Source organism: Polypterus senegalus, chromosome 10 (genome assembly GCF_016835505.1).
Source record: "Polypterus senegalus isolate Bchr_013 chromosome 10, ASM1683550v1, whole genome shotgun sequence".
In the NCBI taxonomy this organism is placed as follows: Eukaryota; Metazoa; Chordata; class Cladistia; order Polypteriformes; family Polypteridae; genus Polypterus; species Polypterus senegalus.
In genome coordinates, this window is record NC_053163.1 from 61,551,449 (window position 1) to 61,573,012 (window position 21,564).

The following is a 21,564-nucleotide window of genomic DNA, read 5'->3' on the forward strand; positions in this document are numbered from 1 at the left end:
TTCTCACCTTGATTTCTTCTCTCCTCCTAGGTGATTGTTGGCCAGCTGCTGTCTTGACTCAGACTCTCCTGGACAAGGCTGTGCACTTCTTTTTATTGAAGACCCAGGAGAGCTTTCCATGCCACGGCGTAACATGTTGGAAGCACTTCCGGGTCATATGGAAGTTCCATAAAGTAGGGAGTGTAATTCACCCCCATCAGCACAGCTCCCAGCATTTTCTGCCAGGTTCCGAATAGGTACTGAAGGTGAGGGATGCTGTCATCTGGCAGATTGAGGAAACACACAGCCTTAATATGGAGCCTCCCCTATATCTCTCCATTACATTGCCCTCCCGACAAGTTAAGGGAATTGGGCCAATTCCAGCAGGGATGCCATTACAGCACCTTCTACTAAGCTGTGATAAACAACACTGACAAATGCAATGAAACACTGTTCTGCATAGGCACCATAATTTGGTAAACATTGATGAATTTTCATTTGTATTTTTAAAGTTCCAGCCTTTTCTGGATAATACAAAGTTATTTGAAAATAAGGTGTTGCTGCATTCCAGAATGTACTTAGATTAACAACCACACTCAGCCTCAGGCCTAAGGGCTGCATGAGACAGCAAGTATAGCCGAGAGCCCGGGGGTGTTAAACTCAGATCCTGGAGGGCTACAGCAGCTGCAGGTTTTCCTTTCAGGCATTATTTCTTATTTAGTAGCCAATTACTGCTGCTAGTAGAATGGGACTATTTTCTAAGATTCACAATTGTTTTTGTAAATAAAAAGAGGCACTCTGAGAAATTTTGATCATGGAATTACATAACATGTTTTATTAACAGAAAGAACTGGCATTTAATTATAAAACAAACCGAGTTCGAGATCCTCACGTAAGGTGGTCATCTCTTTGGCTTGCTTTGCATCTCATAATGGTTTGCCTTCTGTTTAAGAAGAAAAAGAAACTATTAAGGGTTCTGTATCTTAAAATGCAGGCAAAAAAGTCAGTTCTATTAGCATCAACAATTGACTACTAACAAAGAAACTACTGTGGCCCTCCAAGATCAGAGTTTGCTCTAGACACACAAAGATCAGTAAGTGAAATACTGTGCGCTTAGAAGTTCTGTACAGAGTTAATAAAGCAATTGCAGCAAATGCTTTTAAACACAGATAATGTCAAAAATACAACTGCACAAATATAAGATTTCATGAGTTTTATATTTTTATGTATGTGTTTGGTAAAATAACCTAATCAGGGCCAAATAAATCTCATTTCAGTTTTAACACAAAATTCAAAGTAAACTGAAATCCAGTGAGATGAGTGCTTTGATTGGTCCATTTTCATAATATAATCTAGTCACAATTTACTTGAGTTTATGCAACAATGCAAAATGCAGTGTCCTTCAAAGTCCTTAAGCTTGCATTTCTGCAGTTCATCCTGCCCTGCGCAAGTGAGGGTAGCTCTGCACTGTCTCCTCAATGGCCTTATCTAGATGAACTAGCGGACGGTATCCCATGTCACGTTTCGCTTTTTCACAGCTGTAGTAGTGGTATGTGCCAGCTAGGGCTACCCTCATTGGAGTGAAGGTAGGTTTGAAGATAAGAAAAGGTTTTAGCAATAAGGACACAAGAGAGAGCATTACTGCCAAGTAGTACACCAGTAAATAGGGAAGATGGTATCGGGGGGCATCATAGCCCAAACCAACCAGTATTCGGGACAGGAACTCCCAAAATGGAATGGGCTCATCATTTGTGATGTGGTAAGCCTTGAGAAAAAGTAGAAAAGAAAATATTAGAAGTTACACAATTACTTCTGTTAAAACCAAAGATATATAATAATAATTCTTTGCATTTATATAGTGCTTTTCTCACTACTCAAAGCATTTACCAATTGCAGGTTAAGGGCCTTGCTCAAGGGCCCAACAGAGCAGAGTCCCTTTTGGCATTTTACGGGATTCAAACCGGCAACCTTTCGATTGCCAGTGCAGATCCCTAGCCTCAGAGCCACCACTCCACCTCTCTACCAATAAAGAACAAGTAATAATAATAATAATAATAATAACAACAATAATCAGAGCTTGATAAGCCTTTTTTTCAAATTTTAATTTGGAATGGAACTCATGTCCCTTTAGCTATTAAGTAACATCATCAACCACCACACAAAAGTTTAAAATATTTAACCTCTTTAAAATTTTGAGTGAAATATAAAGTACAGCTTGCTTTGAATTTACCACAAATCTCCTTATACAGTAATACTCGGTGACAATCAATTTCCTAATGTATAAGTGGCATGATAAAGAAGGAAACGGCATCACTAATTCACAATAGTCTAGAATAATGTTGTATGTAAACATGAGCACCTTCTTTTGAGTTTGCATATTCTCCAAGTTCTTGTAGCAGCTTCTTCAGATAGTCCAAAGACATGCTAGTATGTTAGTGACTTTCAACTGTTCTGGTGAACTTGTATATACCAACATTAAGTGGGTCTCACCCAGAACAAGTTTCTATTATTTGTTGAATGCACCTGAAGTAAGCTATTGTTCCACAATGAGCAAAGTGGCCACACATATTTAAATTATTATTATTATTATTTTTAAAAATAGCAAATCTTCTCATTTTGACAACACTGAGCATGCTCACTTCTTATTCTTGTTTGTTCAGTACATGACACTTCATGACATTAATTCTGAGTTTGATGACAACCACCACAGTACATTACACCTCTATTTTATTTTTGTTTTCTGTTTTGGACGTTAATAAATTTAATTTTTAAAAGTTAGGCTAATACTCGAACATGCATTTCCTTGTATTTTATTTGATGATCACAGTGAGATACACCACTGTAGATTATGACAGACTAAATTCAATCAGGTCTCATACAAAAATAGTGCGGTTATTGACAGAAATATTTCTTATGTTTGAATAATTAATTTCAGGACATTTTCCTTAGAATGGACATGAGGATGTCCACAGATTCAGTACTTATAAAATCAATGTTGGACAGTCAGAAACACAAACCCCCAGAAGACTCAGAAAAAGTAAACACTTGTACTTTTTCACATTTCATACCACAAAATATAGAATTAAAGATGCAATTGATCTATGTGATTGTTTCAGTGATATGGAAATATATGCCACTATTTACTTAAAAGAACAGCTATTGAAATATTAATTAAGAACAAAAAATAAAATTTCTGGCTGTGATGAATTTCAGAAGGCAATCCTATGTCATGCAAAAATGACTAAAAAGTGAAGAGTGTAGCTGTTTTTTAATATGCAATATTAAAGTACGGGCCAATTAATTTTGTAGCTGATGTTGAGTCATTAAACTTTAGAAGGTATGAGTCAAGGTACAAGTCGTTATCAGCTAACAACTGCAAAGATTTAGCAAACACTGCTTGTACACCATAGCTTCAGCAATAAAGTATGCATCATGTATACACATAAACTAATGTCCTGGAAAGTGCAATCAAGTAATCAGATACCCTTAAATTATAAAATTGAAGAAAGCAATAAGCAAGATAAAAATAGCATTACAATTTAACACCTACAATAACATGAAAATGGGTGAGATTTAACTAAAAAATGTCTGCTAACATCACAGCCATGTCCATTGTTGCTTTGCAAACCACAAGTGACTCACCCAATTCAATAAGGTTGGAACCTTTTAATCACATCCAGCTTTAAAGAGCTGCTTTGTATTAAATAGGCTAAACAAACAATAACTGATTGTCTTTATGTGTTAGCACTGAGAAACAAGATATGTTATACAGAGAGATTTGTCTGTTGATTTACTTTTCATATTGCAAAAATATTATACTGGAGGGAAGGAGATCAAAGCTCTGCAGAAGCTCAGCATTGCAAAATTAAAGTTTAACAGAGCAGGTGAAATGAAATCAGTTCCACACAAGCCTCTTCTGGAGACATTTCCTTTGGGACACAGTATATTAGCCTCACCTTCTGACATCAAGGAAGACAACTGCAAACCCTACAGCACATTTCAACCTTCTTGCAAAGTTTTTTTTTTTTTTTTAAATATAAACATTAGGCAGACTTTTGAAAAGAATGTTCAGATAGCTGAATAAAATTATACAAAATGCTCATTGCTAAAAGAAACCAGTATTAGGTTATTAATGGGCGTGGTTAAATCTCTTTCTCGCAAGATGTATAACGCTCGCGTTGTGAATTTCCCTTAATAGAGTGATCCATTCTCCTGATTCAGTGTCCTAAAAATGGAAATAGCAACAACTGGTATCTGCCATTGTTTAAGTTCTTTCATGAGTCTTTCACAGGTAAAGTGACAATCTCCAGAACTGTGAGGAAATACCGAATATACAGGCATTGGACTAGAAACTTTTGCAACTTTAAACTTTGATAAGGTTGTAACGGAATCAATGGAGGACAGAAGGGGTCTATAAAAAACAAAATAATCAATTTTATTATATTAGTTGCTATTCATTGCTATTTAAACAGCGAGTCCTCAAACAAGGTAATCTTAAAACATGATATTTACAACTGTGTAAAAGTTTAATATGGTGGACAATACAGCAATGATCTTAACTGATTCATCTGCAGAAGCTAAACAGCACATGCAACTCTGCAAGCCCTGTTTGCTCACTTAAAGCAGCTTGTGGTAACATGGCTCTGTAGGTCTCGTTCTAAAGTGAACACATGCTGTTAGAAATGGCCAGTGTGATTAAGAAATTTGTGGAAATTGCCACCTCAAGAATTATGAATTTCTAGCTGATATAGTGAAGGAAAAAATACCAGTATCTCTTAAATGTATATTTTAACAGCAAAAAGGTGTTATTAAATGAGTCCTGCTGTAGAAAAAAAAAAGAATTATCTGCTACATAACAAATTGAAACAGAAAACTGGACAAATAAATACATTTACACTACTACCTCATAACCCCAGAGTAGTAGGATTGAACCCTGACATGGGTAGCATATTTTGTGATTTTTTTCTTTGTGTAAGTTTGTTCCTCCCACATTCCCAAAACATGTACATTGCCTTAAGGCCCTGTCACTTTGCATGATTTGCCCCAGACATTTTCAATCATAGACTTTATTTAGATAATATAAACAAGATGGGAGCAGTCACAGCATGTTCCTGCGAACTGGATTTGTGTTGCCTGACATCCTCTGCAAGTCAGTTTGGAGCTCATCCTTACAAAGCTGGTTTTGTCTTAAGATGTAGGGGTGGGCTCTGTGTATGTGATAGCTGTCAACCAAAGATGGCTCTCCCTGGAGTACAATACATATAATGTAGCAACAAAAATAAAGGACATTTGTTGGAAGACAGGCCAATCAGAGTCATCATGATATAATGGTCAAAAAAAAAGAAAAGAAGTTCAATTGCAGCTGAATTCATCGTATTTGGAAAATGTTCATATAACACCGTCTCTGTCACGTAGCACATTATTGGCTGTCAGAAAAATGGATAAGTTGCAATACTTTGGAAAAGTCACATCTGTTGATTTTGTCAGGGTGTGTTGCTGACTGGTTGGACTGAGTTGCTGGGAACATCAGGCTACACCACCACTTGTCAATGGAGCCTACCGCATCTGCCTCCGACTCTCTAAGATAATGTAAATGACATCCACAACTGAAAACCACTGATAAAATAAAGTTATGTGACAGAGTTCTAAATTATCATCCACTTAGATATCTAATATGCAATCCAACATCCTCAGGTGATGAGATTAGACACCCTGGTTGTCAAGTTTGGCAAACTTCCGACTAGAAATGATATAATGTGATGACAGCTTTAACTGGAGTCTCTCCAAATTGACCCGTGTAATGTGGCTTGCATGCACGTAGCCTGGTACTCTTGCCCTGGGATTGTCTCTGCTTTGTATCCTGTCTTGCCAGGATAGGCTTGAACTCTTACTGGAACTCAACACGATTAAGGAAGTTTCATAATGTATGGTTGGGTTTAATTAGTTTTATATATATGCTCATATAATACCGATGATAAAATTATCAAGCGCATGTTTGCTTTCTCCAAATAAAGCAAATATCAGTGACTATTTTAAAGGAAAAGTAAGCAGAGAAGATGGGAGTGAAATGAAGAGAACAAATAGGCAGTTGAAACCTAAAATTGCATATGTGGAATATTCCTCACATTACACTTGGAATAACAGATGTATTTAAACAAAGGATGATGTAAACTGTTTTCTCTTGTATGTTAATAATCACAGCAACTGTATTCTGCATATGCCTTCAACAAATACATACTTTACAGATTATACTATAGTAGCAGTAGGATATTGTACTGCGTTAGCCATTATGAATGCAATGAGAAGTCAAGCAAAATGACACCTTTGACTGAACAAATTACAATAGTCAAGCTTTCAAGGCAGCTCAGGCCCCTGGCTTGACTTCTTATTGCAGATTACACTACAAGAACGAGTAAAATGAGTATTTGTCTGTGAGTTATCTAATAAAGTGCTATGTTTGCCTTCTTGAAACACATCTTTCTTTCTTTTCCTCCTACTGCCTTGTAAAAAAAAAATTAAATATACTATCACTTTTTCAAAATATTTTGAATTATTTAGTTAGTTCAAACATTTTCCAGAATATTAACTATACTTTTCTATGTCTCACAAATATGTAGCTGTGCAAAGGAGAGTAACCAGGAGCACTTATGGACTCATAAGAGTGTCTAACTAGAAAAGGCTAAAAGAATCTCCTCATACTTGTGTAGATGAAAGCTGGTGTGGAAATCTTTTCTAAAAATGTACAATGTAAGCCCCTAAGAATTCTCTTAAGTTGACAGTAAAAGGTTTATTCAATAACCATAGTGGAAAAAGCTGAAGCGCATTTAGGATGGAAAATGAAAAATGTCTTTAGATGATTGTAGTATCACAGAATAAACCAAAGACATGTGTTGTTGAAGATGAACTCTTTACATATTTGAAGAAGAAATAAAAATGCCAGTGTAGAAAACCAAAGGCAGATAGATGAACTGCAGTAAAACTTTTAACTTGAAACATTCATATTCAGAGCACCATGGACACTGGAAGGACTACTTCATGACTGGCATTGAGCATGTATAATGCTTAAACTTACTTTTCCACAAATAGCTGAATTTTTTTCAAGTCTCTCAGCGGCTAAGATATGCCCGTGAACAACATTTTTCACAAAGGTGAAATCAACAAGGTTGTTTCCATCACTGTCAATGAAAAAAAAAAAAAAGATTTTTTTTCTCCCCTCAAAGATTTTATTTTCAGTAGCTATGCTGTGATTTAAAAGCACTGAACTTTTCTTTTTGGGCAGCTATATTATTGACACATGTTACAAGATATACATTAATATTTCAGCCTAAGGATTTAAAGAAAACCATACTGAATGAGTTTTAATGTATTAATTAAGAAATAATTGGGAAATAAAGTAAGAACTACATTAATTAGATTATGTCAACGCTTTCTAGAAACAAAAACAGACCTGAAAATTCCTTATTTAGCCAATAATACATAAAAGTAAACACATTTTCTGGGGTTTTCTGAAGCCAGGTTTTCTGTTACAGGATTAGGGTGACCTGAACTTTATCCCAGCCAACAGTATATGCAAGGATGGCAGGAACCTCGAACAGGATTCATGCCAACATCCTTGGTTATTTATAATCAGACAATTCACAGTTTCCAATTAATTTAAAATTCATGTCTTTAAGAAGGAAATTCGAGTACCTGAGAAAAAACTACATTCAAACTTTATACCAATTACAAAACTAAACAAGTACAGTACCAATATTATATAAAAAAATACATTAAAATTTGAAAGTGCTTTACTTTGAGACCTCTTAAAGAAATCATAAATACCAACCCAATGATAAATTTCATTTTTCCTCTCTTTGCAGTATCTACCAGAACTGGAACCAGCTGAGGGTCTCGTGGACCAAAGATCCCATGTGGACGAATTGCTACTGTTAGAAAATTCTCATCAGGATTATTTGACGATAGAACTTCCTGACGGGGACAGAAGATATGGTCAAACAGAGAACCAGCACATCTTTTAACAATATGATAGAAACAGAAGACACAAGACACAACTCAAAATGGGCTCAGAAGTCAGTCAACACTTATGTTTAGAAGTCAAATGAAATCATCATTTAGATCTAGCACAACTTTATTAAAACACCCACTTTAAAGCAGGGGGAAATATTAAAAAAAAGTCACTACTCGCAATGGCAAGTGAGAGATTCAAACCCAGGCTGATGGATCCGTAAGGCAGCAAAGGTTGCACCACTGTCCAGTTACATATGCCAAAATTAGAATTCAATGTGTTTCAACAAAAAATATGTAAAATGCATTGTTAGCTACTTACAATGTATTGAAGGTATCAGAAACATAAAAGTACAAATTTAATATTGGATATTGTCAGGCATCTGCTTATTCTGCTATGTTTTTGGAGACTGGTTAAACTGGTACACAGTAAGAGGATGTGGCCAGATCCAGAAAGAGTGACGCAGCATGTTTGTCTGTTTCCTCCTCTATTGGGGAGTTAAGAACTTTGACAAAAAAACCATTGACTGCATCTGGACACCACATACCAGTGTAGCCTTTATAAAAGCTAAGCCGTCAGGGAGCCCAGTTCTCTTAAAGAAATACTCCACCCAGGTGCTTGGTCATGTCTGAGCACCTTCCATTCCAGTTCACGAATGGTGACTTATTTAAGAAAAAAATACACGTGTTTGGGACATTGTGAGCATACAACTGGATGATTTCTAATGTGGATTATGCATCCCAACACAAGCTTTTTTCATAGATGTTTTGAGAATGTTTGCTATTGTCCAATGCTGGTCACCAATGATTTATGTTGTGAAATAAACTTTTTTTTTTAATCTAAAGTACATAAGGTATGTAAAATAAAAAAATAAAAAATTTTTTTGGGTGAGTAGTCCTTCAAGATCTGCAAGGGAATAAGGTGTCTTACTTTGGATTAGAGAAACTTGACTGTAGACACTGCCAGCAGTGTGCTCACACACAACTGAATCATCTAGTCAATTTTTTTTGCTGTTTTGGATCCTCGACTCTTTTCACTTCTTTACTCTACTTTTTATCATATGTAAAATAAAAATTGATGTGTCAAAATTTAATGAAGATTTCCAAAAGAAAAGAAAGGCCTTAAATTTCATAACAGACATTTATGTAAATTGATTTACAAATAACTATAAAATAAATGATTTTTTAAAGATATATTTAAAAAATTAATTATTTACTGGGTTCAGACTTGAGAGAAGTCAGACATGAAGACCCAGACATAAAAAGGTGGTATTTCCAAAAGAAAAGCAGTTTTATTTACAGGTGCACAAAAAAAAAAATGCCCCAATCAAAAATAGTGAGAGATATACGAAGGGGTATCAAAAAAATAACCGGAATCTATAGCTGCCGTGTAATCTAGACTTACTTGCGAATTTTGACGCTAGGTGTAGCATACTTACAGTATTCTGTGGCAGTTTGCCAAGTGGCGCTGCTCTGTATTGTTCATACTGGCATTCCGTGTCAGTGTTTCTTGGTGCTTACTAAATGTGTTCTGCGGTTTTTGTGATCATAAAGAACAGGGAGTCTGTGTTAAGATGCTTGAAACTGCTTATAAAGAAGAAACTTTAAGTAAAACACAGGTCTATGAGTGGTTTTCGCATTTCACACAAGGGGAAATATCACTTGATCTTGGTCCGTGCAACTTTTTCTTGAAAAAATAACTCCGATGAAAGCGTTTTCATACCGTGGAGGAAGTCAAAGGACAATCGCTGCAGGCATTGGACAATGTTCCTCTACAGCAATTCCAAAAATGTTTCCACCAGTGGGAAAACTGTTGGTACAATTGCATTCATTCACATGAAGAGTACTTTGAAGGAGACTAATGTTTCAGTAAGTAAAAATTTCAGTAACAATTTTTTTTCAATTTTTGGTATTTTTGGGTACCCCCTCGTATGCAGTGAATCTGTCAGACCCAAAAATGAATAAAAAAGACAAAAATGTATAAACACAAAATTGTAGTCTTCCTAAAGAAAAATGTGCTCAAGGAGAAGTCACACAAAACACAGTCCATTGAACCCACAAAAATATTCACAATGAAAAGAAAAAAAAGAGTGTATATACAGGAAAAACAAAAAGTTCACCACAAGCCCAAACTATTAGAGACCTCCACCAAAACAATACTGCAGCTTGATGAAATATATATAAATATTTACAAATATATGCACAAGCCAATGTTCGGTATACTAAATGAAATTGATACGCCAACTACACTAAACACACCACCAAGTCTAAAGACAACCCCTTGAGGCAGGAAGTGCCTCTTATAGTCGGGGAACAAATCCTCAGCCAATCTGTGACATGTCGCTGCCTTTTACCAATTGCAACTGATGCAAGTGCCTTCTGCACAGTTGCTCCTCTCAGTCTTTGCAAGACGTGTATTAAATAGGGCTAGCTGCCTCACGAGCAAGCATGAGAGCGAACTTGAGCGCATCCCAATGCATTCCCTTTGAAAGAGCCGATATCCACTATAAAAGTAAGTTACTTTTTCTTGGGGATCCCCTTCCCACACTAAGGCATGCACAAACTTAACTAAACGCTTCACACCTTTTTCTTTGCTAATCCAGGTGGCTGAAAAGAAACCTCGGCCTGATGACGGGGTACACGCGTGTCCTCCAGCAGGCCTGACCTGGAGGCACGCTTGACCTGTCGTCAGTGTCCCGCTGCATGAACCTGACAAACCTACCAAAGCCAAAGTAAAAAAATGACTGCAAAAGCATACCCCGTGCTTCAATGATTTAAACAGGTAAGTGCTTTAACTTTTATTCTGTAAAAGTCAACTTTACCTTATTCTTAGTACTTTCCTTTAAAGTGGTAATGCCTGGTAGGCGAATTACCATAAACCCATCACGTAAGAGCTAATGATCCAGAAATGTGAGGTGGTACTTGCCAAAGGTAGCTTCTCCATGCAGGTGAAAGAAGCCATCCTTAAGCTGCGAAAACAGAAAAAAACCCATCCGACAAATTGCTACAATATTACGAGTGGCAAAATCTACAGTTAGAAGACTAAAGATTACTACTCTACTACTACTCCCTGAAGACTAAACTTCGGACAGAAAGGCCCACAGACAAACGGCAACTGAAAGCCACTGCAGTAAAGGCCTGGCAGAACATTAAAAAGGTGGAAACCCAGCATCTGGTGATGTCCATGAGTTCAAGACTTCAGGCTGTCATTGCCAGCAAAGGGTTTTCAACCAAGTATTAGAAATAAACATTTTATTTAAAGTTTTTTAATTTGTCCAAATACTTTTGAGCCCCTGAAATGAAGGGATTATGTAAAAAAAATGCTTTAGTTGCCTCACATTTTTATGCAATCGTTTTGTTAACCCCAATGAATTAAAACTGAAAGTCTGCACTTTAGCTGCATCTGAGTTGTTTCATTTAAAATTCATTGTGGTAATGTACAGTACCAAAAATTAGAAAAAAAGTTGTCTCTGTCCAAATATTTATGGACTTAACTGTACACCTGACTGGCTGGCAGTCAATATGATGGATGAATTTGCTCAGACTCTTTAATCTATTTGAGTATGTCCATTTTCCCAAACAATCAAGTTTTTGATGTTTTAAAAATCTCCTGTTTCAAGCTGTAAACTGGTTTGGCTATTTCTAGTCCCACGGCACCTTCTGTTCACAGGTTGTAAAGTAATCAGATACAGCTTCATCGGCATGTCTTCACTTCCCAAGCTGTAAACCAGTTTAGTTCTGATGCCCGTCTCTTCACAGGTGATAAAATCATCAATACAGCTTGAGGAATCTCCTGACTTGCTGCTCAATTCAAACAGATGTTACTGTGATTGATACTGGTACAATTCAGGAAAACAGAAAGCTTTGACGTTAAACTGCCTACATAAGTGTCATGTTTAAGACAAAACAAGATGAACTTAAATACAAAATATAATGAAAATATAGAAAAATATTTTCAGATTTTACACACCACAACAGCTTCCAATCTTCAACGCCTCTTTAATGTAATATATTCGCCCATTTAGACTTTGATATGGTTGAATGGGACTACCTATTCACCACATTACGCAAATTTGGGTTTGGCCCAAACATATGTGCATGGATCAAATTACTGTATACCAGTCCAGAAGCTTCCATTTGCATTAACATTATTTTAGACTACTTCAAACTAGAACGTGGTATTAGGCAAGGATGACCCCTGTCACCATTGCTTTTTGCAATCGCCTTTGAACCACTGGTTGTTCACTTTCGAAATGCATCTGAGATAAAGCCGATTATCAGAGAAGGATTTGAATAGAAAGCATCACTAAGTACAGATGATATGGTACTATATATATCAGACCCACAAAATTCTGTGCCTGCAGTTCTAAAAGCACTCGCAAAATTTCAAAAGATATCTGGACTCAAAATTAATTTGAATAGAAGTGAACTCTCTAGCACAGAACATCACATTGGACACCTTCCATTTTATCATCACAGATCAGTTTGAATACCAAGGGGTAAGCATCACAAGTAAATGTAAAGCTCTTTCTCAACAAAACTTTGCCATCTGCATGGAAAAACATAAACATGCAATGCATAGATGGTCTACTGTACCTTCCATCTCACTTTAGCAGGGAAAATCAACACTGTCAAGATGAATATCCTTCCCAAGCTTCTTTTTCTATTTCAAACCATCTCCATATACATTAACAAATCATTTTTTAAGAAATTGGAGTCAATAGAAGCCTAATTTATTTTGAATTTGAAACATCAATGCTTTCAAAGGGTGACCCTACAACAACCTAAAGCAGAGAGTGTCATGGCTCTACCTAACTTTCAGTTTTATTACTGGGCGGCAAATATACAAACTATAAAAACCTGGACATTAACACAAATAGATGAACACACACAAGCTTGGTCCACAATAGAAATAAAATCCTGCAGTGCTTCTTTATATTCCTTGACTTGTATCCCAGTAAATACAAGTTATTGTCAATATACAGTACTAACAACCCAACTGTCCTATGGCGCTTTTCCACTGCATAGTACGGCACAACACGGTTCAGTTCAGCTAACTTCTGGGGGGTTTTCCACTGGGAACAGTACCTGGTACCTGGTCCTTTTTTAGTACCACCTCAGCCGAGGTTCCAAACGCGCTGAACCGTTACCAAAACGTGACGTGTAAACTCTGCTGGTCACTGATTGGCCGGAGAAAATCGTCATTACTGCGTCACTGAACTTGCGACACGAGACACAACAGACCCGCTAGATTTTTAGCACAGCCAGCGAAGGTTCGGACGCACCATTTTGCTTTAACCAAAAATGGCTGTTTTGTGGTCTATTGAGGAAGTACAGACGTTCCTCTCATTGGTAGCCGAGGAGCGGATCCAGCGAGAGCTGGATGGGGCGACGCGGAATGGAAACGTTTTTCAGGAGGTCGCTAAGCTCTTGGGTGCACACGGCTACCATCGGACTTACAAACAGTGTAGGGACAAGTTAAAAAAAATGAAGAGCGACTACAGGAGTATAAAGGACCACAACAGCTGGAGTGGTTCAAACAGGCGCTCGTGGAAGTGGTTTGACCAAATGGACGCAATCTACGGAGCTAGACCAGCGAACACGGCTGTAGAGGCGGCGCAACTATACGCCACGTGAATAATCCCGCCCACTCTAAAGCGGTACTAAACTGCAGTCGAAACGCAAACTGAGCCGAACCAAGGTGAGCTGTACTGAACCGTGCTGTGCCATACTATGCAGTGGAAAAGCGCCACTACATTTACTCAGAATATGGAACCAACGAAGGAAGCGCTTCAAGATAGAGAAGCTATTATTTGTTGCACCTTTACACGATAACCACATTTTTTCACCCTCTCAAACTTACACAGTTTTTAATGTTTGGAATATGTAGGGGATTAAATAATTTAGAGATAGAAAAGTGACAGTCAAAGATCCCAGAGTAGAGTGGGGAAAAGGATCTCTCACACAGCATTTCATAAAAGGAGTGGAAGGCAGCCATGCACAGAATTCACTCGAGCTCCATATGCACAAAGCATACAGTTATTCAACTTGAAATCTTTTATTGAGCACATCTGTCTCATTTAAAATTGTCCAAAAAGTTTGCAGGCCAAGATCCAACCTGCAAACGCTGTAATCGAGACCCAGCTTCACTGGGCCACTTGTTTTGGGTGTATACAAAATTAACATCATTCTGGATCAAACTCTTTAAATGCCTATCAGACAGCCTTGGTGTCACAATCAGCCCTAATCCATTAACAGCTGTGTTTGGTGTACCCCCAGATGGGCTTAAAGTGGAGAAGGACGAACAAATTTTAAATTGCCTTTACCTCACTTATCTTGCTCAACTGGAACAATCCTAGTCTACCTCCTTTTTTAGGTCAGTATGTAACTTATGTAATATACTATTTGAAATTGGAAAAAAATCTAATTCTCACTTAGAGGATCTGTTCAAAAATTTAAAACCTGGCAGGGTCTAATCTAAAAAATTTTAGAAAAAGCATTTATATTTATTTATATTAAAGGATTTTCTTCCCTCTTTTCTACTCTTAAAGTTTTACTCTGGCTGTTTGCCTTCCTCTCTTTTTCTCAGATGGGGTTGAATGTAGTTCTATTAATCATGATTTGATTGTATGGAATGTTACTTGCTTTTAATAAAATCAATAAAGAAAAAAATTAAAAGAAATCTATTGGTTGGGACCTTTTGATTGATGCATTAAATTTGGATATTCCTTATACAGAACAATTACTACAATTTTTTACATTTTTTTTCTGACAATGTATGAAACACCACATATATGATCGTAACAATTTGATCACTAAGACTGTGAAGTTGACACCCATCGCTTGCAAAGGAGGTATTGTTTGTGTCAGTGTGTGGCATAGTTCATCTATATAATATTGCAATGAACTTTTAAATGATCACTCGACCTGGTACCAGGCCGCTCAGGGTGTAATTGGTTTTAACTGTACGTATGACTAAAGGGAAAGAGTCATTAAAGATAAATGAGATACTCCCTCTTTTTGTGCTATAAGACACTTCAGTTACTGTAGATACCTCACTATTTTTACACAAATAAGTCTATAATGCAACTACTCTTTTTATGTACAGTTAACAATTACTGTTACATTTACGTTTTCTCCTGTAAATTCATTAAATTTAGTAAAGATGATCTGGATATCTACAGCTACAATTCATTTAGACCAAAAGGGTCATGGGTTAACTCTTACTTAACATGGTTTAGTATATGCAGAGTACACTATTGCCACATTTGTTCCATCACATACAAAGATTGTGCTGAATGACATAATTACAGAGCTATCTGAATAAATGAGATTTAATGAGGAGTCAACCAAAACTAAGAAAACAATACACATAAATGAAGTGTTATAATCTAGCTTGTAACCGATCTTAATGCAAGGCAGCAGATGTGCTACCAACAAAACTGAAAAAACATAATATACATTTTCTGCCAGCTGAAAGAGTATAAAGTGTCCTGGGAAAGGGCCATATACATGTACAAACAAAAATGTAATGTGGGTAAACAGGGACTACCAGGGCAATACATTTTGAAAGTACAGTGAGTGCACAAGAAGGTAACTCTCTGATGGCTGACAGACCAAGTGAGGCTGTAAGGGATCCAGGACTGCCCACCCACACCAGGAACAGTAGCAGCACAGCCTCACCTAAGACCAAATGCATCTTCCTACACTTGTTACTAGTGTAGATTTCTAGAAGCGCAAAGGTTCTTAAAGTAAAAACATCACGTTGGACTTAATTTTATCTATGACATAATAGCAGATAGCTCAGGCCTTAGACGAAACACACATAAAAATGCAAGGTATTCCAGTCCATGACAGAGCATGCAAAAACACAACCTTCATTTAGCCACTTGACATGCTTACAGTATATAAAGAAGAGTATACTAAAAATACCCATTCAGACACAGGCAAAACATGAGAACTCTACAAAAACAGTGACTGGGCTATGAATCAAATCTTAGAGATATGAGAGAACTTTTTTAATGCCATGTGTCCATTTAAGAGAAATCGACCCTCGATGGTTCAAAGGTAGTACAGCACATAAGGGAAACTGCAGTTCTATAATAGTAGTAGTCATAGTACTTACATGTGTGGCAAATGTACAAAGAAATAATAAAGTGGGTAAGTTATGCCACCAGTTAGAGAAGGATAAAGACCTGCATTTAGCTAAAAGCAGTGTGCAGCTATGATGTTACTTTAATTACACACTGTTCATTTGTTTTGCTACAAATATTTTAATCTACTGCAACGATCTACTGCAAGTCACACTATTACATACTCTTTGAAAATGTCAAAAAATACAAATGCAGATTAAACCAAGAATTTATATTAGTTAACATCATTCATTTTTCTCAAATAAAGTTTTCCCAGATTTCACTGGATTTATTGAGTAGAATTCACCAGTAATCGAGGTTGACTCACACTATATAAATACAACGCGACAGCAACTTAAATCATTTCAACTTCATACTTGCCTTTTCTTGTAGGATTTTGGTCTCTGTGTAGTAATCAATGGGTTTCTTCGCATAGGGTAGATCCTCTTGGCCATTCTTTACATCAGAACCCTCAAAAACAACACTAGCACTGCTTGTCAAAATCAATTTCTATGAAAGATTACAAAAAGTATAAAGTTATGCAGAATTTCTACATTGTTTTTTCCTTCTATTACTAATGCAAAACTCTGATTATTTAGGAAACTAATATTTAATTGTAATTTGTTAAGATGTTCTTCTGATTTAAAAAAATATACATTTTGTAGTATTTAATTGTATGCATTAATTTCTGTATTTACTTAATTAAGTGTTTTGTTAGAGGAACATTCAAGGAATGTCATCTCTCAAGGAGGTCCCGAGCCTCAGTAAAATACTGTAGATGTACATAAAGTTTGAAACTCAGCTATCACTAGCCTTCCCGTCTTAGTGCTCCCACTCATGTGAGCCAAAACAACGTAAAATAATACGTAATCTTCACAAATCTTAAATAAATGTGATAAACACCACAAACCATTAAATTCATTACAGCACAATATGCCAGAGCCACACACACAAACCTCCAAGTTCTTTAATAAAGAAAATAGTTCAGTATATATTAAAATGACACAGGTCGTTTTATGGACATAGTATAATAGGAGTTCAAAATGTCCCATAATAAAAAGTACAAAGTTGACCTCACTGGTATTTCTCAAAAGATCAGATAACTTAAGCACGTATTCCAGGTCTCTCTATCCAGAGAATACAATTTCCTAACCTTAAAGCCATCATCATTCCAGAGCTGTGGGATGCTTTAAGAGCATAAAATATGTTTATTTTTGCTGGCGATTGTACCTTATTTTCAAAATATGTTGAAACTATTGACTCCTTAACAATGGAAATTACTCTGTTCTTTTTCTCTTACAGCCTTCTGATTCCTGACCTTCGGCCTGTGTATGTTCTGCTGTTCTTAAATCCCTTTTCTGTTTAATAGACAAACGTTATGAAGCAGCTGGCCACTGCTAGTATCACAAATCTTAATTTACTCAATTTACACTCATCTCCTTATTTCCATCTCTTTTACTTCCACTCTCTGTTTTGGTTGGTCTTGGTATGGCTGGCTGCATAACAAGAAATGCTTAATTATGCCCTGCCAATCCTTAACTCAATAAGAAATTTTCTGTTTTTCAGACGTTCTTTAGGAAGGATTAAGATAAACAACTGCTTATAATAAAAAATTACAGATTTTAATGACTAACATATCTAAAGTAACCAAGACTTATGCCAGCAAACAACAGTATTAAAATTACAGACTTCTTGCAACCAGTAAAAGCTGTACTGATCTCACAATCTAACAGAGATCCATCAGGTACTACCAAATAGCAGTAATGAACACCAAAGAAGAACACTATTTCTAATGTACCTTAATTTTAATCACCACCTCTGTAATCCTGTTCAATTTGAACTTGCATTATATTCAGTTACTTTATAGCGAGGCATCTGTAGAAATCCAAATACACTGCTAAAAAAAATTAAGGGAACACTTTATTGTCACAGTCTCATACCAAGTCAGTTAAGCTTCAGGGACAGCAGTCTGTCCAGTTAGGGAGCATAAGCGATTGAGAATCAACTTCACCTGCTTTGATGCAAATGAAAGTGACAACAGGTGCACTGGAGGGGCAACAGCAAGACAACCCCCAAAAAGGGAATGGTTTTGCAGGTGGTAGCCACAGACAGTTGCTCTTTCCTTCCTCACTGATTCTTATGTAGCTTTGCATTTTGCTAGTGTGTTTATCACTACTGGTAGCATTAGGTGGTACCTGCGGCCAATTCAGGTTGCACAGTGAGTCCAGCTCCTCCAAGATGGCACTTCCATATGCACCATTGCAAGAAGGTCTCCCAGCACAGTCTCAACACCATGGAGAAGATACCAGGAGATAGGATGTTACACAAGGAGAGCTGGGTAGGGCCATAGAAGGGCATCAACCCAGCAGCAGGACCAGTATATGCTCCTTTGTGTGAGGAAGAACAGGAGGAGCACTGCCACAGTCCTACAAAATGACCCCCAGCTGGCTATTGGTGTGCATGTTTCTGATAAAATAGTCAGAAACAGACTCCCTGAGGGTGACATGATGCCCCAACATCTTCTAGTGGGACCTGTGCTCACAGCCCTTCACCATGCAGGTCAATTGGCATTCACCAGAGAATACCACAATTGGCATGTAGCTCTGCCACTGGCACCCCACAGATGACAGTACGTTCAGACCGAGCATTTGACAGATGTGAAAGAGTCTGAAGACGCAATGTTGAATGTTATGCAGCCTGCTGTACCATCCAGCATGACCAGTTTTGCAGTGGGTCATTGATGGTCTGGGAAGGCATACTTGGAGGGTCGCACAGACCTCCACATGCTAGGCAAGAGTACCCTAACTGCAGTTCAGTACTAGGATGAAATCCTCAGACCCATTGTCAGACCTTATTCTGGTACAGTGAGCCCTGAGTTCCTCCTGGTGCAGGACAATGCTTCGTTTCATTTGGACAGAGTGTGTAAGCAGTTCCTGGATGACGAAGGTATTGATGCCATTGACTGGCCAGCATGTTCCTCAGACCAGAATCCAATTGAGAATATCTGGAATGTTATGTATCGATGCATCCAACACCGCCAAATAGTGCCACAGACTGTCTAGGAGCTTACTGATGCCCTGATCCAAGTCTGGGAGGAGATCCCCCAGGACACCATCCATGGTCTCAACAGGAACGTGCCCAGAGATTGTTTGGGTGTACATTCAGGAACGTGGGGGCCATACACACTACTGAATCATATTATGAGTTTCCGTGATGAAATTCACACAAGTTGGATCAGCATGTGATTTCAGTTCATGATTTTGATTTTCAGTATGATGTTGAGCACAGCATTCAATGAGGTGGTGATTTTGGTTTTCATTGACTCAACGAATTACACAGTATTACTCAGTAAAGATTTTCCACTTGAATATTTTGTTCATCAATATCCAATGTGTGATTTACGTGTTCCCTTAATTTTTGAGCATTGTCAAATTGTCAATTGTCCTTTAAACTTAAGACTTACATCAGGGTGCCCACACTTTTTCAGCTTGCGAGCTACTTTTAAAATGACCAGGTTGAAATGATCTACCTACATTAAAAATGCTTTATATACTGTATATATAAATACATAAAATGCATGTTGTCGTACCTTGCATAACTGAATAACCTTTATGGCACAATAACAATTCAATACATTTATGGTCACTACAGTATTTGGATTTAATAAATTGTCATGTGGGAAAAGGCTCACTCTCATAAATAAATAGAGCCGAATAATGCAGTCAAGGAGCTTTTGAATTCAGTCGAGTGAAAAATGACTGCTGTCTGATTAACTACGATTTTAGTTCCCTCTCCTTTCTCTTTCTCAGATCACTTTTTGGAAGGACGTCAGTTTTGTAGTTTTTATGAACAGTTCGAAAATGCTTTTCCACATTTTCCTTCTTTGGAATAGCAATGATAGATTGACAGATCAGACAAATACACTTCGATTGTGACATTGTGAGAAAAAAAATCCTCTTCCAATTCCATATCTGGCCCATACCCTCCCCAAACAATTTATTTTTAAATCCCTTCTTTAGTCGATATAAATTGGAAGGCTAACTAGATCACAGCCGGAGTTTAGCAGTAGCTTGTGTATTTGATCATGCGTGTGGGATGACCAGTGTGTTAGAAGAAAAGAGATCTCAGACTGGCCGCCCTGTATGTCAATCAAGTGGTAAATGCCATAGGGAGGATATATGATAGACTAATGTTTTAAAAAATTTTTTTGAATGCAACGCGATCTACCTGCACTACCTTTGCAATATACCGGTCGATCACGATCGACACATTGGACACCCCTGACTTACATTATTCTGAATGTGAGAAAAAATGTAATTGTTGTGATAAACCTGTCAAATTTTAAAAATACTCAAGGCAGGTTCAACAAGCTTGTTCACACCATGTCAAACTTAAGTGGGTGCACATGTATGCAAAGGGTAAATCTTTTGTTATACAGTATGTGGGTTAGTTATACTGGAAAATAAACAGTTCATTGTTTTCTTAAGGATTAAATAAAAATCCGGCAATGAGAGAATGTTCTTTTCTTACTTTGCTTTTATTTTCTTTGCAATGTTGGCATTGGTGCAAAAGTTCTGTGCAACTCAATTCCTTTGATAAATGAGTCCCACAAACATTTCCAATAATCAGTATAAAGAAATTTTAGAAAATGGATGGATGGATATTGCTAACTTGAAAAAATGTAGCAAATACATGTACTTTAACGTAGGAACCATATGCTTTAAAATGTGTCATGTGGATTTGTAAAGTTCACTTTCTCATAAAAACGCTAGGAAATGAATCAAAGAAAATAAAAGCTCTAGCAGAAATAAATAATCAAAATAATGGCTTATGGGAAAGTCACAGTAATGCTTACAGTGCATTCGGAAAGTATTCACAGTGCATCACTTTTTCCACATTTTGTTATGTTACAGCCTTATTCCAAAATGGATTAAATTCATTTTTTTCCTCAGAATTCTACACACAACACCCCATAATGACAACATGAAAAAATGTTTACTTGAGGTTTTTGCAAATTTATTAAAAATAAAAAAACTGAGAAATCACATGTACATAAGTATTCACAACCTTTGCTCAATACTTTGTCGATGCACCTTTGGCAGCAATTACAGCCTCAAGTCTTTTTGAATATGATGCCACAAGCTTGGCACACGTATCCTTGGCCAGTTTTGCCCATTCCTCTTTGCAGCACCTCTCAAGCTCCATCAGGTTGGCTGGGAAGCGTCGGTGCACAGCCATTTTAAGATCTCTCCAGAGATGTCGGATTCAAGTCTGGGCTCTGGCTGGGCCATTCAAGGACATTCACAGAGGTTGTTCTGAAGCCACTCCTTTGATATCTTGGCTGCGTGCTTAGGGTCGTTGTCCTGCTGAAATATGAACCTCCACCCCAGTCTGAGGTCAAGAGCGCTCTGGAGCAGGTTTTCATCCAGGATGTCTCTGTACATTGCTG

The 21,564-nt window shown here is 37.2% G+C and overlaps 1 protein-coding gene across 1 annotated transcript in view; it reads right to left on the reverse strand.

Annotated features, from left to right (window-relative positions):
- Positions 1-796: 796 nt before the first annotated feature.
- The window catches only part of nsdhl (NAD(P) dependent steroid dehydrogenase-like), a 28,688-nt gene continuing 7,920 nt past the window's right edge, over positions 797-21,564 (reverse strand). Inside the window, exons 5-8 of the mRNA XM_039765832.1 lie at positions 16,497-16,625; positions 7,805-7,947; positions 7,052-7,154; positions 797-1,744 (exon numbers count right to left, since the gene is read on the reverse strand). Coding sequence (XP_039621766.1) covers positions 1,412-1,744; positions 7,052-7,154; positions 7,805-7,947; positions 16,497-16,625 — 708 coding nt within the window. The 3' untranslated portion in view covers positions 797-1,411. The remainder of the gene's footprint in view (positions 1,745-7,051; positions 7,155-7,804; positions 7,948-16,496; positions 16,626-21,564) is intronic.